This window comes from Misgurnus anguillicaudatus, chromosome 2 (assembly GCF_027580225.2).
Source record: "Misgurnus anguillicaudatus chromosome 2, ASM2758022v2, whole genome shotgun sequence".
In the NCBI taxonomy this organism is placed as follows: Eukaryota; Metazoa; Chordata; class Actinopteri; order Cypriniformes; family Cobitidae; genus Misgurnus; species Misgurnus anguillicaudatus.
Window position 1 is genome coordinate 35,145,443 of NC_073338.2, and position 16,826 is coordinate 35,162,268.

Here is a 16,826-nt window from a genome sequence, read left to right on the forward strand (position 1 = left end):
TAAAACTTGACTCCTCCGCAGCCACATCGTCCACCAAGGCCGACAGAAAAGTAAAAGCCGCGATTCTCTAGGCCGATATGGCCAGAAACCATACCCTCATTCTAGCCATGTTACAGCAGCAAAGTCCTTGATTAGTACACCATAATGATAGTATAGTTCCTAACCATATCAGCCCAGAAAACCGCAACTTTTAATTTCCGTCGGTCCAGTACACGATGCAACCACAGAAGAGTCAAGTTTTAAATAGGAAAAATATAGAAACTCTTTGGTTATTATTTTTACTGCAATGCTAATGGTCTAATCAGATTCAATGGATTATGCTAAGCTATGCTAAAAGTGGTACAGCCAGACCCGGAGATCAGCTGAATGGATTCCAAAACTGTCAAAATCAAATGTTTAACTCTAGAGGAGCTGGAAAATGAGCATATTTAAAAAAAAAAGTGAAGTGTCCCTCCAAATACTCAAATGTTGGACTACATCGGTAATACATAAATTAATCTAGATGATCAGCACCTTAAGGTATTCACATAAAAATGACAATAACTACTGCTTAAATGTATTTATTTCTCACAGATAACATGATCTGTTTCGATACACGCATATAAAATATTTTCATAAGCCATTTCTGTATAACCACATGACTGAGAGTCATGATAATGACAATATAGGTCATATAGGTTCATTTTTCTATTAATACTTCTACTTATACAACAGCACATCTGTTTGGACATCCACAATGTACAAAAATAAAAAGAACATAAACAATGAGCCCTTACTCATTGGGTATACAGATTTAATGAGAGACTGGGGGTAAAAAGAAATCAGCTCAGTAAAAACCGTGAGAGTTGAGCGAGTTCAGGGCTTTCATTTCATTGGCGTGATTGGATGGATTTCTCTTCAGCTGTTCATTATCGTATCCTGGTGAAGAGGTTCAACACTGATTTGGATTCCTGGAGACAAAAAACAAGGTGTGAACAGAAGGTAAAAAAGGGTCAGGTGGTTCTGTTTTTAATGAATGTATAAAGTCGGTCGACCTCAAGTTCACAAAGGTGATCTTACAGAACCACAAGTGTAGTTCATTGCATTAACAACGAACATTTCATGAATGTTTGACCATTAAATTACCAGAAATACATCTATTATTTTGAAAAGTGACATTTCAGAATCTTTTGTGAAACATTTCCTTAAAGGGATAGTTCACCCAAAAATGAAAATAATGTCATTAATGACTCGCCCTCAAGTCATTTCAAACTCGTAAGACCTCCGTTCATCTTCGGAACACAGTTTAAGATGTTTTAGATTTAGTCTGAGAGCTTGCTGACCCGTCATTGAAAATCTACGTACGGTATTACTGTCCATGTCCAGAAAGGTAATAAAAACATCATCAAAGTAGTCCATGTGACATCAGTGGGTCAGTTAGAATGTGTTGAGGCTTTAAAAATACATTTTGGTCCAAAAATAAAAAAAGTACAACTTTATTCTGCATTGTCTTCTCTTTCCGTTCTGTTGTGAAGCGCATGCGCAAGAATAAAGTCACGTGACTGCAGTGACACGGATGACGTACGACGTGGCTGACGTGTTATCTGGTGCGCCCCAGCTGTTTTTTTTTTGTGCGACCGAGCTTTATTTACAGTCTGAGGGAGACGCACACTGTACGTTTGAAAAATAAAAACTTTGCAAACATGTCTGAGGATAACACGTCATCCGCGCCACTGCAGTCACGTGACTTTAATCTCGCCCATGCGCTTCACAACAGACGCGGAAGAGAAGACAATGCTGAATAAAGGACCAAAATGTATTTTCGATGCTTCAACACATTCTAACTGACCCACTGATGTCACATGGACTACTTTGATGATGTTTTTATTACCTTTCTGGACATGGACAGTATACCATACGTAGATTTTCAATGAAGGGTCAACAAAGCTGTCCGACTAAATATAAAACATCTTAAACTGTGTTCCGAAGATATACGGAGGTCTTACGAGTTTGGAACGACATGATGATTAATGACATTACTTTCATTTTTGGGTGAACTATCCCTTTAAAATAAGGTACTTGGTAGATGGTACATTAAAGTTGTGCAGTGTTTTGTAAACATCTGAATGGGGTCCATCTTCAGACAGCTGACTATGCCACTGCTTAAAGGGATAGTTCACCCAAAAATGAAAATTCTGTCATTTACTCACTCTCATGTTGTTACAAACCTGTATAAATGTCTTTCTTCTGATAAACACGAAGGAAAATATTTTGAGGAATGTTTGCAAGAAAACCAATTATAAGCCCAATTGACTTCCATGGTAGGAAAAAATAATACTGTGGGAGTGGGTGGGGCTCATGAACAGTTTGTAACAACATAAGAGTAAATGATGACAGAATTTTCACCTTTGGGTGAACTATCCCTTTAAACACAAAAGCCACATTTCTGACAAGCTGTAAGTACAAAGATCCTAACCTTGGTGCAGCGTGTTTTACTAAAGACATTCCAAAACCTCAACGTCTCATCTCCTGCTCCTGTAACGATGGCTTCCCCATCCGGAGACACCGCCTGGACAGAAACAAACACATCTTAAAGGAATATTCCATTTTCTTAAAAGAAAAATCCAGATAATTTACTCACCACCATGTCATCCAAAATGTTGATGTCTTTCTTTGTTCAGTCGGGAAGAAATTTTGTTTTTTTGGGGGAAAACATTGCAGGCTTTTTCTCATTTTAATGGACTTTAATAGAGCCCAACATTTAATACTTAACTGATACTACCCAGCAAGCAATAGCCGTCATTTCAACGTCTCGTTTCAGTATAGACCCGATATAGCCGGGCTGTGTCTAGCCCATATCTAGCCCAAATAAACTTTAATTTGGTTACATGTGGTTTTTGACAAAATACTTTGTGAGATGTATGCTATTTCATCATGTAAGCAAAGTTAACAGCGATTACAAGGTATTTCGTTTCATTTCTTTAAAGTGTTTTATGCATCGTCTGTACGTAGTCACAATTTAGCTCATAAATAGACCGACTACGAATAAACCACTTTTAGCCCAGAAATAACCATGAATTAATTACATGTTGTTTTTCCAAAATGATTTGTGAGATGTATGATATAATATTCAATCATGTAAACAAAGTTCAAAGCGATTATGGTATTTTTTTCATTTCTTTAAAGTGTTTTATGCACCGTCTGTACTTAGCCACTATTTAGCTTACAAATAGACCGACTACGAATAACCCACGTTTAGCCCAAAAATAACCATTCATTTATTTACATGTGGTTTTTGCCAAATAACTTGTGAGATGTATGGTATTTCATTGTGTAAGCAAAGTTAACATCGATTACAAAGTTTGTTTAATTTCTTTATAGTGTTTTATGCACCGTCGTACATAGCCACTATTTAGCTCATAAATAGACCGATTACGAACAAACCATGTTTAGCCCAGAATAACCTTGAATTTAATAAAATTTTGTTTTTGCCAAAATAACTTGCAAGATATATGATATTTCATCATGCATGCAAAGACACCAGTGAATTACAGATGTTTGGTTTTATTTATCTTATCTGAATCTGCTGTCACGCATAACATTCATTATTGATAAACAAAATCCAGTTACAACTCCGAACCGCTAGATGGCAGCTGCAGTACACAAACACGAGGCCAAATCTCGCGAGAAAGATTTCCGCTGTTTGAAAATCAACAACACCAGCAAGCAGCCAGGAGGAAAGCAATCTTCCACACTCGTTTGGTCTTGTAAGTGTTTTTTATTATTTTATTTTACATGTGTTTAAAATGTATTTACTTCATTTGTTGTTGGAATCGCGACATTCTTGCGGGTAGCTTAACGTTAGAGCAAGTAACCCATGTTTTATAAAACCTAAACAGTACAACCTGCAATGTAATAAAATAGTGGAGGTAAATGAGTCTATGTAACAAACGTTAAACTGAAGATTAACATGAGTGATTTGTAGGCTGCTTTTTAGTAACAGCAGTAACTTAGCTAAGTTATCACTGTGTTGCTTACAGTAATGTAGGCAGTTGTGCTTTACAATTATGCATACAGAGATAGATTGAGGGGGAAAGCTATTTTTCCATATGGATTTAACTTACAGGCCTTCAGTTTGTTGGAAAAAAGAGTTTTATTGTGTTAGTGAGGGAAAACTTGCAGGTCAGTGGGCATTAACCGTAAAGGTTGGGAAACACTTGTACACTGAAGCATACAATACTGTACAATTACTGACATAGGAATGTGCTATTCAGGTGTCAAAGCTGTGCAAAACTGGAGGGAGAAACTTGAGAGACCGTGCCGGAAGAATGCTGGACAGGTAAATTCTATAAACATGCAATATTAATCAGACATTGTGGTGTCAACGCAGTCTTTCATGTGGTCACAAAAAAAATCAAAAAAATATGTCAGTCTGCAACTGTTAACAACATTATCTTTTGTATTTTAGAGTTCCCTAAAATTCATTAATTTCAAAGTTCAACATGAATGGTGGTGGTCCACAGAAGCAAGCATTTGAAAAAACATCAGTTCTCAGTTATTAAAGGTAAGTGTGTTTGTATGTAGTTTTAGGCTGAATGGTCTTTCACAAAATAATACTTAAATGTGAGGTGTAATTGACGACAGTCCGGTACTGCCTTAATATTTTCTAAATATTAAAAGCCCCAGATTAAATTACTCTTTGCCGATACAACAGTTAACTCACCCATACAATATTGTTTAGTTGTTTTATGTCCATAAGATTGTATTGTGAATATTTTATGCTTGGCATCTTAAAGGAATAGTCTACCCTTTTGCCATATTAAGCTATGTTATTACCTCAACCTAGACGAATTAATACATACCTATCTTTTTTCAATGCGTGCACTGCACAGTGTGTTGTTAATGTGTTAGCATTTAGCCTAGCCCCATTCATTCCTATGGTACCAAAAAAAGTTTTATTTTGTGGCACCATACTTACTGGTATAACTCCTCATGTAACATTCTTTAAATAGGGAAAACACGGAAGTGTTTGGTGGCTTCCCTGTTTGGTACCATAGGAATTAATGGGTCTAAGCTAAATGCAAACACATTCACGACGCGCTATACAGTGCACGCATTGAAAAAAGATAGATATGTATTAATTTGTCTAAGTTGAGGTAATAACATAGTTTAATATGGCAAAAGGGTAGACTATTCCTTTAAAGGGCAGGGTATTTGATTTTGAAAAATACTAACTTTAACCTACACGCACCAACCAGAAGCACACTCCTATCTCATTAACCAGCAAGACTGACAAAGTGAATAACATTACCAAAATAACCAACATAAACAACTGTTTTTAATCCGAATTAAATGCAGCACGTTTAGAAATTTGAAAAGATAAATATCATTGCACTAATTCGTAAAGGAACACAAACTAAATAAGCAACACGTTTCATTAAAATACAATCTGAATCCATCAAAATAGAATCACACTGCATACCTACCTTTCCAAAAGAAACACTGCAACGACCCTTTCAGACCTGTAGCTGTTTCCATCTTGCAGAAAAGCAGTAAAGTTACCAATGTTAATTTGGGTTTTTGCTCTTTGCTCATCCAGATGTTTTTTTCTTGTTTCAAAATGTTTTTCGTTTTGTAGCTCCTGTGTCAATTCAGCAGGAAAGTTTATTTGATTCTCCCTATTTTTACAGAGCGTGAACAGGGTGTGAAGTGGCATGCAAAACACGTTCACAGAAGAGGGGCAAAAATTTAATGCGTCCAATTAGGCATGGGCACGGAATGAGAATCTGGATGATAACCATAAGCAAAAATACCACGGTGTTGCGGTATTGCCATTGTGACACTAAAATGTGTTATTTTCAAATGTCTGCGTATTAAAACATCAACTTTTCAACTGGACACAATACATTTTATTTTTAAACAACAAACAACGTTTATGCCAGTTTAAAATAAAGCCTTTAAATGATAATATTCTTTCAGTTGTTAATGTAAACATGAATTCAATTACATGATTTAATTCACTTTGTGTAAACACAGTTCATACATTGAAAACGGTATCACAGAAATTTTTTGTGGTTTTTAAAACCTTGACTCTGAAAATCTCGGTATACCTTTAAACCGGTAACTGGCCCATGTCCAAATATTGCATTCAGTCGGGGTTCAATGATTTGTTGAACGTTTTTTGGTCCTATGCCTTTTACAGATGACACAAATATATAAAAATACACATAAGACAACTTAACATAGTGATTGCTATCAAGACTTGAGGAGACTTTCAACCAGCATAACTAAAATGTTTCTGGATCAAAATCAGATACCCTGCCTTTAAGCCTCTTTTGCTAGTTCCAGAATGTCATTAAACACAAGCAGAGAAACATGCACTTCTGTTTGTAGTAATGAGAACGATATGATTACTGTTGTTGACCTGTCAATATTTATATATGACTTTTTCCAAAGAGAATGACTATCACATTTAATATAAAGCAAAAATACTTGTCTCATGCATTCTTTTCATATTTGGCAGATGCTGTGTTGAACAACTTCCCAGCAGCAACAGAACTGGAAGTGAAGGATGCAATGGGACCATTTCAAACAGGCACCAGGGAGGACGTGGTGTATAGAAATTAGTACAATTAATAAGTTGAAGTGAACTGAAGATAGTTTGTTAAAGGAATAGTCTACTCGTTTGCCATATTAAACTATGGTATTACCTCAACTTAGACGAATTAATACATATCTATCTTTTTTCAATGCGTGCACTGTGCAGCGCATTGTGGGTGTGTTGGCATTTGGCCTAGCCCCATTCATTCCTATGGTACCAAACAGGGAAGCCACCAAACACTTCCATGTTTTCCCTATTTAAAGACTGTTACATGAGGAGTTATACCAGTTAGTATGGTGCCACAAAATAAAACTTTTTTTTGGTACCATAGGAATGAATGGGGCTAGGCTAAATGCTAACACATTCACAACGCGCTGTACAGTGCAGGCATTGAAAAAAGATAGGTATGTATTAATTCGTCTAGGTTGAGGTAATAACATAGTTTAATATGGCAAAAGAGTAGACTATTCCTTTAATGTTTAGATGTTATTTCATTTTTAAAATTGTATTTTGTTATTTATGCTTTTATTTTGTTACTGTTTTTATTCTTTTTGTTAAAAGTAGTTTTTCTTTATTTTGTCTTATCTGAATTTCTATTGTATTAATACTATTTTTTGTAATAAATTGCATGATTACATGTTTATGAGAACCTTTTTTAATGGATTAAAAAGAATTCTTTAGCCATTCTTTTGTTGTTTATTAGACACACACATGTAGTCATTCAATAGGCGTCTATTTAACGGCTAGTCTATTCTTGGACTAAGATAGACGTCTACTAGATTTTCACTGACAGCCCAAAATTAGCCTTTTATTAGCCTAGACCCACATTCACCGTCTATTAGACGTATATATGTAGACGTTTAGCAGCCGTCTATTTGATGACTAGTCTATTCTTGGGCTATGATAGACGTCTACTAGATTTTCACTGACAGCCCAAAATTAGCCTTGTTTTAGCCTAGACGTCAGAGGGGTGTTTAGACGGCTACTAGACGTCTATTAGCCGCAAAATTGCTTGCTGGGTAATTAATGTCTTTGTGTCAGTTTATTGTTTACAATGGTCCGCAAATTTGCGTTTTATATATGTAACACGTGACCTCCCTACGCCACTACGCATTTACGTTAGGTCGCGCTGGACCAGATCTAGATGAGAAGTTGTGCTTTAAAAGTGGATATTTTTTATTTTTCTTAATGTCAAAAATGACAATAGTTTCGCTAGATAAGACCCTTATGCCTCGTTTGGGATTGTTTAGAGTCCTTTGAAACTCTGTTGAAAAAAACTGTTAAGTGTTGAGTTAAGTATTAAATGTTGGGCTCTATTAAAGTCCATTAAAATGACAAAAATCCTGCAATGTTTTCCTCAAAAAACATAATTTCTTCTCGACTGAACAAAGAAAGACATCCACATTTTGGATGACATGGTGGTGAGTAAATTATCTGGACTTTTCTTTTAAGAAAATTGAATATTCCTTTAACAACCAGGATTCGTTGCAAGTGAATACATTTTAGATATATTCAAAAACAAGCATTTGATTTAATGAACCAGCACTGGCATCATCAATATACACTGGCTCAGGCACCTACTCACCAAGTACAGCACTCGGTACGAATGTCCTGTGAGCTTAGCCACCTGGGTGAGTGAAGGGTATTTCCACACCAGGATTTGGTTCTGGGAGTAACCGTGTGTGCTGACCTAGTGGACGTCAAACACAATCAGACGCGCGTTTGAAAGCGTGATTGCATGCGTATAGGTGCGGGTGATCGTGCTGACCAGTTCGTTGGCGTGTTTGGACCAGGCAAGGTTGCAGACCTGCGAGCCGGTGTCTGTACTCTGTAATGCCTGGCCAGTAAGAGTGTTCCAGAAGCGAAGGCAGCGGTCGGCCGTTCCTCCTCCGGAGGCCAGCAGACCGTGCTGGTGAGGAGACCAGGCGATGGCCTTCACTGCTGCCAGGTGATCGCTGTACTGCTGCACGGGTAGCAGGCTGGAGCTGTTCCACACCAGTAACTGCAGAGCAGAAAGGAACAAATTTGGTTTTGTATTATCTTAAAGCTTACAAGAATTAAAGGTGGGGTGCATGATTTCTGAAAGCCAATGTTGACATTTGAAATCACTTAAATAAAGATGCCCCTACCCCAATAGAATCTGGACCTTCTTTTGATAGACCCGCCCCACACATACGCAACCCAGGCAACAATGTTGATTAGTAGACACACCCCTTACTGCTCATTGGCTACAAGTGTGTTTTGGTACTCAGCCCGACTCCCTTTCTCAAAGTGTTTTTTTTTTAATCATGCACCCCGCCTTTAAAGCAAGTGATATCTATTAGATTAAGATACAGGGTGCTCGATAACTAGCTATATAACTCAATAAAAGAGAGTAACGAAAGGGTCATGAAGAGTTTGTTTATTTGCTTCTGCTAATCAGATGACCACATTCACATTCATTCTTAACCTTGTTATCGTTTCCTCCAGAGGCGAGGTGCTGGTGGTCAGGTGACCACTTCAGGCCACACACTTCCTGCCTGTGGCCCTGAAGGCGTCTTTCCACAGGAGGAGGCGTTCTCACGTCCCTCTGCAGAATCACTCTGTCTCGGCTACCCGAAGAAAGCTGCTCCCCGTTCCAGGCAAGTGCTCCTAAGGAGAAACGGTTAAGATGGAAAAAAACATTGCGAGTTATTAATGCTAGATCAGAGTCTCTTAAAAACAAAAAAGTGATTCAAATTAATGCAAGGTCAGGTTTTATTTAGACACAACAAGTAAGTGTTATGTGACACAGACCTACACGTGCTGAATGTCCCTCCAGGCTGGTCAACTTCCTCCCTCCGGCTGCATCCCAAATCTGCACAAATCCCTTATGGGTCCCTACAGCCACCAAACTTCCCTGAGAGAAAGAGAAATACTAGATTTTTACACTGTCTGGTTAGATATAGCTTTAGTCCCTCATTCAGTGTAGTCTTTGGTGGTATATCAAGCAAAAAGTCTCATCACTTAAAGGGACACTCCACTTTTTTTTTAAATTTTCCAGCTCCCCTAGAGTTAAACATTTGATTTTTACCGTTATGGAATCCATTCAGCTGATCTCCGGGTCTGGCGGTACCACTTTATAGGCAGATATGTCTAGGAACTATTCTCTCATTCTGGCGTAATAATAAAGGACTTTGCTGCTGTAACATGGCTGCAGCAGATGTAGTGATATTACCGAGGGGCAACCTTCCGATCTCTCTAATGAAGCCAACACGGAAGTGACTTAAACTGCAATTCATCGACTGGCCGCTTGAGGCTGGCTTCAAAAGGGAGTCAATTCCCATAGACTCCCATGTTAAAAATGGCCAACTTTACAGTAGAAAATAATATGTTTACAGCCTGGTACAAAAAGTGTTTTTGGCCTATATAGCTAATTTTGCCCTTCATGACAACTGTGAGGGGGGTGAATTTTTTTGTAACTCACCCGTTTAGATTATATTAAGCCTTAAACTTCTGCATAATTAAGGGCGTGGCCGCTTGAGTGTCGGTTGAACAGCCACTGCTGTCATTAGACTCGCGCTAGGCGGGCGTGGTTTCACCTCAGCTTCACCCATGTCCCGCCTCTTTACCCATTTTCGGTTTTCCGCGAGTAATTCGCGGCGACGCGCGGCCAAGATTGCGACGGCAGGCAACGCCTACTTTAAGCTTCAAAAGCGATCTTCACAAACCAATGGGTGACGTCACGGACACTACGTCCATATTTTTTTACGGTCTATGGATATTACGCACTGCCTGAAAATTGTCCCCTTGGTTACTTCAATAGCAGGGGACTATTTTCAGGCACTGCGTAATATCATTGCGCCTGCAGCAAAGTCCTTGATTATTACGCCATTATGAGAGTACAGCTCCCAGCAATATCTGCCTAGAAAATCTCAACTTTTCATTTTCTTAGTACACAATGTAGCTACAGAAGAGTCAAGTTTTAAATAGGAAAACATTTCGAAACTCTTTGGTTATTTTTTTAGCGTGATGGTCTAATTAGATTCAATGAATTATGCTAAGCTATGCTAAAAGTGCTAGCGCCAGACCCGGAGATCAGCTGAATGGATTCTAAAATGGTAAAAATCAAATGTTTAACTCTGGGGGAGCTGGAAAACCAAAATGTCCCTTTAAGTTGGAAAAAGCAATAGCATGTAAATGTCCATAGGGTTTATTTTTCAAATATCTAACCGCAATTTTTTTTACTCTGAACAAGTTTAAACATAAAAGTATTTGAGGCAGAACTCTCTACACATTTTTATATATACACAAGGTTGAATTCATACTGACCCTTTCATTCCAACACACTGATGTCACAGAATCTCCGTCCACTGATAAATCACACAACCTTGTCACCTGTCCAAGTGAAGAACAAAGTGAAAAATGCATTACTGACATATAATTTCAGCTTCAGCGTTCTGTATTGATAAATACTGCTATACCTGACTGGTGCAGGCACTCCACAGGTAAACACAGGCACCCAGACCAACACTCAAGAGATTTCCAGCTGACCAATCCACCTGATCACAAAACATTGCTAATGTTAACAAATAGGGTTGCACAACGACTAATCGCGATTAATCTATTGCAGAATAAAAGGTTTTGTTCACATCATATATGTGTGTGTACTGTGCATAATAACCTCGCATAAACAAATACACACACATGCATGTATATATTTTAGAAATGTTTACATGTGCAGGGCTCAACGCAAATAATTTTTTATACTGGCACAGTCAAAGTTCAGGTTTTCATTTGCCCTGCCAAAATTTTCACTGGCCCCAATAAAAAAAGTCAGTGTCACATATTTAATTCAAAGTCAAATATAATTGTATACGTATACAACAGACATGTTCCAATGAAAAAAGGCTCCCAACTTTTCTGCTTGACCTGTAAACTGACAGGAAATTGTGCAAAATATTGTATTGTTTCTTTCGTTGTGTTTTACCCAAGTAAATGTCTGCTTCCAAGATGTTAAATAATATACATTGATGAAAATATATTTTAGTGACTAAGGGTGAAGCACTCGTCTCTCACGCTTGCCCCAGGACACCGGGCAGTCCTTTATGTTGACCCCTGATGTGTATATACATTTGTATATTTATGTAAAATTTATATTATATATAAATACTTAATATATAAAAAAAATCTTAAAATTATACATGCATGTGTGCATATTTATATATACATAATTATTATTCACAGTTCACACACATATATGATGTAAACAAAAACCTTTAATATAAAATAGATTAATCGCGATTAATCTTTATACAACCCTAGTTAGCAATCAAATTACATTAAAAACAAACAATTTTGCACTAAAGATATATTAAATTCTAATGCAAACACATACATGAGTGAATATAAGATGCGGGTACAGTGGCCCCAAAAGCATTTGGGTAATTTCATCTTAAAATGTATAAATTGCATTAGACAATGAAATATCGAACCCAGTGGAATTTGCAAACAAATTATGCTAGATCTTTTCTAAAAAAAATTAAATAACTGGTTGTATTTTGGAATGACTTTCAATCAAGTGGTCCCAAAGTGATTTTTAACATTTATTCCCCAGAAATGTAATAAAAACATATTTTTATTTTAAACAGCATAGCTTTTGTTTTGTTTTCTGTACGAATGTCACTTTTTGAACCCATTACAGTTGCACATTCATCAACAGTATAACATACCATAAATTAAGTGACATTACTATGGGGACAAGCAAGCACTTTTTAAAAAGAAAAAGACTATAAAATATTGATATGTGAAAAAATGAAAATGGAGTGTACCAGATTGAGGTAGAAGTCATCCTGCAACTCGGGTGCATCAAGAACTTTAAATGGGATCTTGGAAATCTTGCGTGCCGGCTTTCGAGGCGAACGCAAAAGTTTGTGACTGCAGACATAAACCCCATACACTTAGTTTAACAGGTTAAAATCATTAAAAAATGCATTAATTCATGGTCACACAGTACTGTAAATACAGTTGTGGATAAAAATATTGGCACCCTTGCTAAATTATAAGAAAGCTGGGTAAATAAATCTACAGTGTTTTTCCTTTTGAGCACACCAGAACTTTGGGTTTACTCATTGTGATAAATGAATAAGGGGATTAGAGCTTTGTTTTTACCAAATATTTATTGCCCTGTGAAACAGGAAGTATGGGAATATTTTTTATTCATAAAAATATCTAGGGGTGCCAAAAATTGTGTGTATTAGAGAAAAAAAAACATTTATTTAATAATGTAATTTCTAATAATTTTAATAATAGTACTTTAATAAAACATTGTATTTTTGGGATTTTTTATTAAAGCTCAAAAGGAGAACCACTGTAAATTTATTTTCACAGCTTTCCTTGCTCACATTTACCAAGAGTGTCAATATATTACTCCACAACTGTATGTGTGATTTCAGTTACTATTAACAAAAACCTAAATAAAGTTGATTTTAGAAAGACCACATCTTAAAAACGTTATACTGTCATCAGCTTTATGACTTTTGTTATTTCATGCAGGATCAGTACCTTTTGTTACTAAGAGGAGAGAGGGAATAAGGGGAGATTTCGTTGTCAAAAGGCACTCTCTTTGTGTGGATGGTGTACTAAAAGTGAAAGAAACAGATGCTATTTATAAAACACCAAGACAGTAAACCAAGAGTAATATTATATGATAAAAATACATTTCTTATTAAAATATAACAAACTGCATATGTGTGTGGTTTCTAATGATCTTACAGAAATGTGAAAAGATCACAACTGAAAATGATCCCTAACTTATACTGTAACATTTGCACATTCTGAAAAGGTATATATTAATGTACTTAAAATGCTTGCTTTAGATTTCTCTAGATTTCTCTTGTAAATTATACAGAAAAATTATGTCAGAAAATAGCATTTTGTCCGTTATAGTTTTTCAGAAAGCTAGGTGGTGCTAGTGCATTACTTTTAGTAAGCATTTAGCCGTCAATCATACATATATTTAGCTTGTTTCCATGTTAATTTGTCTTTCTGCTATTGTAATACATTCATTTAACAAGTTCACTGGGAGCAGTACATCCATGTTCATGAATGGATGACACATTTGAGTGTTGTTTATAGTCTGTGTGTTGAATTGTGCTCACCCTGAAGAGGCTGTGTGTGTCCTGTGAGAGTATGGTATGTCTACGGTCATCTGTATGAGGGTCAGGCACAGTTTCGATACCTGCTCCCAACAGCTCATTCCTCAACAGAGCAGCATACGCCACAGCATCTGTATTTAAATATATAAATAATGTAACATAAAAAATCAAGTTGTTATTATCTTATTTATTATTATGGTGCCAAGAGAGCCTTGCAAATAGCTACACCCAATAATGCATGTACAGTACAAAGATATGCAGACCTGAGATCCAAACCTCACCTTTCCCCGTATCTGTACCAGCCTCCTTTGACCTCTGATTCTGATTAGGTGACCAACAGTTCTCCTAACAAATTAAGAAACCATAAATACATCTGTATTTAATTAATCTGAGTATACAGTGCTGTAATGCCATTTTTTGTGAGCTATTCGGATAAATGGTGGCTTACATTGGCATAGTGGAAATTAATGCTCCAGTTGCTCCCGGCACGTGTGGGAATGAATCTGTCTCCTGATTTGACAGCAACAGGACTGCATGATGCATACCCTGACTGTAATAACAAAATCACTAAATGTCATATTGAAATTAAACTACATAGATATCAAAAGATTAAACATATTTAACAATCACAACGGAAATGACAGCAATACATGGCCATTCAAGGTTTATTGTTTCATTCTACTGTATATTATACATTATCATATAATATAATATTATGTTGATTTTTAGATAATAGCTAATAATCAGATAATGTTTTTTGCTCTAATTATTCAAATTGGAAATGCATGCTAATAAAGAGATCAGTTTTATGTTATTGACACACAAAGGTGCTGGGGGAGTGAAACTTTTCTTTATTTCTACATGGTATTAACCATTTCAATATAAAACACAGTTACCAAATAAACACAAATCTAATCAACTTTCTCATGCATACCCTGACTTGGGCGGGTGGCCCTCTGGGATGTTTTGGTGGTTGATCTGCCTTAACAGGCGTCTTTCATAGTCCTGGTCCATTTCCACTATAACCTACAGTACAGACGTCTCTCTCTTCCTAAGTCTCCAGCCGGGGGTCCTCCTACGTCTCCCATCCCTATAGAAAAAATATGTATTTATAAGTGGATAAAACTATACACCTACTGCTTTACTTATTACCTGCTCTATGACTGACAGCTGTCAGAAGTGCCCATTTGTCATTGTCATCAATCAAAAGAATGCAGAAGACCAATAATAATATGGTCATATACAGTCACATGTTTAAAAAGCTTACTAAAAAGTTTGTGATATCTTTATATCATTTCTTCACCTTTATTGTCACGTGAACTGTATTTTGATGGATGTTATTATTCGTTTAATAAACCTGATCTGTTAGATTAAGGACAATCGTAAAATCATTATAATATCAATACAAAATCACCCGTTGTTTTAACAATTCGTGAATACGAGAGTATAAATAGCAAAAATAAGAACATTACTAACAGCAGGAGGGTCGTAAACACACACATGTAATCAGTTGCCATGGCAGCTCGCTAGCAGCACTGGGCTAACGGAGGCTTTAACATTAAAACTCACAAAAGACAAAACGATATTTCTTGACAGTTTAAAAGACACAGTAAAACTTCGACTCGTGTTAATAAAGAAAATGCATCTTACCTTTTCCAAGTGCTCAAGAAACACTCATTATACTAGCATGCATGTTCAGCTACGTGCGCAATGATCTTCGAAACATTTAGATCGTGCTTCAACGACGTTGCAACACAGTATTAAGGCTGCTTTGGCAATACGCTGTCGATTTTCAGTGTTCGGAGCTAATGATACGATAATTGAGCAGAGGGCATTAATGTTTATGTTCATGTCAAGATGGCGAGGACATTAGCTGTAAAGGGACTGGGTGTAATTTCGTTTACCACCAAAAGAGGCGCACTGCTGCGCTCTAATCACTATGACAGGAAAGCACTGACTGCCCTTTTGGCTGTTATTGTTGTTATGGAATTTTTATATTATTTTGATATTATTTTAATATTACATTCCACCAGTATGTGGTTGTTTATTTATAGTAATATTGAACGAAAAAAACGTGACTTGATGTATGATGACCAGTGATGATATATACAGTAGTAGAAATAGCAAAGATACACTGCCCCTAGTTGGGAACATGTAATATTTATAAACCATTGATGGTGGAAAAACACACTGTTTATGTATGAAATTTGCATACCATAGAGGATATTACACCGATAAACGATGGAAATTCTCTAAATTTTGAACTAGAAATCTGTTCCCCCCCTCTGAACTTCACTCTATGTACTTAGTCCCCCAATTCCAGCTCTGATACATATACTGTATATACAGTATGATATAACGTTGTCAGAAAGCATGCAGGTCCAGATTTAAAGAGCCCAGACAACATTTTGGGTTGAATCTTTCCCTAGGCTCATTTATGGGCCTCTCTCGTCCCAAGGTGCGAGGCAGTGTTCTCATAATTAAATATTAAAAGAGTCTCTAAAACAATAGTTACAGAAAAGCCCTGTGAATTAAACTTTAAAAAAGGAAAAAATTTAACCGCTAAGAATTTAGCAGGAGATTTGTACAGGTAAATCTGTCTCCTTTGACCTTTGACCTCTGAAAGAGTTTTTGCAGGCAGTGTATGGCATTATAATATTTTAGAGGACTGTAAAACTGTAAGGAATTGTAACACATAACACAATGCCAGTCATTGTGATAATATGCAAAACTTATAACAACAACATAACATAAAAGTGTTCCTGTATCTCTACTGGTGAAGCATTGCATTAGCAGTGCTAAGGGCACGGCTTTGATCCCCATGATCAAATAAACAATGTATAGACTTAATGCACTGTGTTTAAATGTAAAATTTACTCAATGATAAGCTTGCAGAGCAAATAAAGAAATAAAAAAATATACATGTGTTATCATAATGTTATTTTATAACACTATGTCATGCAACAATTTTATTTACAGCTACAACAAAGCTCAAAGTCAGCAGTATTAGACCTAACCAGACACACATGGCACAGATGGTGCAGTGGCAGTCATTAGGAGGTTTGACTAAATTAGACCTCTGCTTTGTCTGATTAGCGTCATGTTAGAACAGCCACACAGTTCTCCGAATA

The 16,826-nt window shown here is 36.6% G+C and overlaps 1 protein-coding gene and 1 long non-coding RNA gene across 3 annotated transcripts; one reads left to right on the forward strand and one right to left on the reverse strand.

Moving 5' to 3' along the window:
- Positions 1-544: 544 nt before the first annotated feature.
- On the reverse strand, positions 545-15,608 carry fzr1b (fizzy/cell division cycle 20 related 1b). Of its 2 annotated transcripts, none has more exons than XM_073854359.1 (15): positions 15,346-15,608; positions 14,622-14,785; positions 14,144-14,232; positions 13,977-14,040; positions 13,699-13,826; positions 13,103-13,179; positions 12,370-12,475; positions 11,023-11,100; positions 10,871-10,936; positions 9,356-9,458; positions 9,030-9,211; positions 8,349-8,582; positions 8,166-8,270; positions 2,456-2,548; positions 545-950 (listed from the first exon to the last, which is right to left on the reverse strand). In XM_073854359.1, exons 2-15 carry the CDS (start codon positions 14,707-14,709, stop codon positions 909-911), a joined length of 1,455 nt encoding a protein of 484 aa, XP_073710460.1. In that variant the 5' UTR covers positions 14,710-14,785; positions 15,346-15,608; the 3' UTR covers positions 545-908. The 2 variants fall into 2 exon arrangements, with proteins under 2 accessions (XP_073710460.1, XP_073710463.1); XM_073854362.1 differs by lacking the exon at positions 15,346-15,608 and adding an exon at positions 14,999-15,188.
- On the forward strand, positions 3,421-4,534 carry LOC129436624 (uncharacterized). Its single transcript, XR_012371138.1, has 3 exons — positions 3,421-3,746; positions 4,254-4,318; positions 4,448-4,534. It is a non-coding gene; the product is annotated as an uncharacterized lncRNA (long non-coding RNA).
- Positions 15,609-16,826: the final 1,218 nt, after the last annotated feature.

Bases quoted from the DNA above. Each gene is read 5' to 3' on its own strand.
- fzr1b (XM_073854359.1), bottom strand. From the start codon at position 14,709: ATGGACCAGGACTATGAAAGACGCCTGTTAAGGCAGATCAACCACCAA. The intron at 8,583-9,029 runs GTTAAGAATGAA...TCTGCTCTGCAG, and splicing joins CTGGAGGAAACGATAACAAG to TTACTGGTGTGGAACAGCTC. The intron at 2,549-8,165 runs GTGAGTAGGTGC...GTTTCTGTCCAG, and splicing joins CGTACCGAGTGCTGTACTTG to GCGGTGTCTCCGGATGGGGA.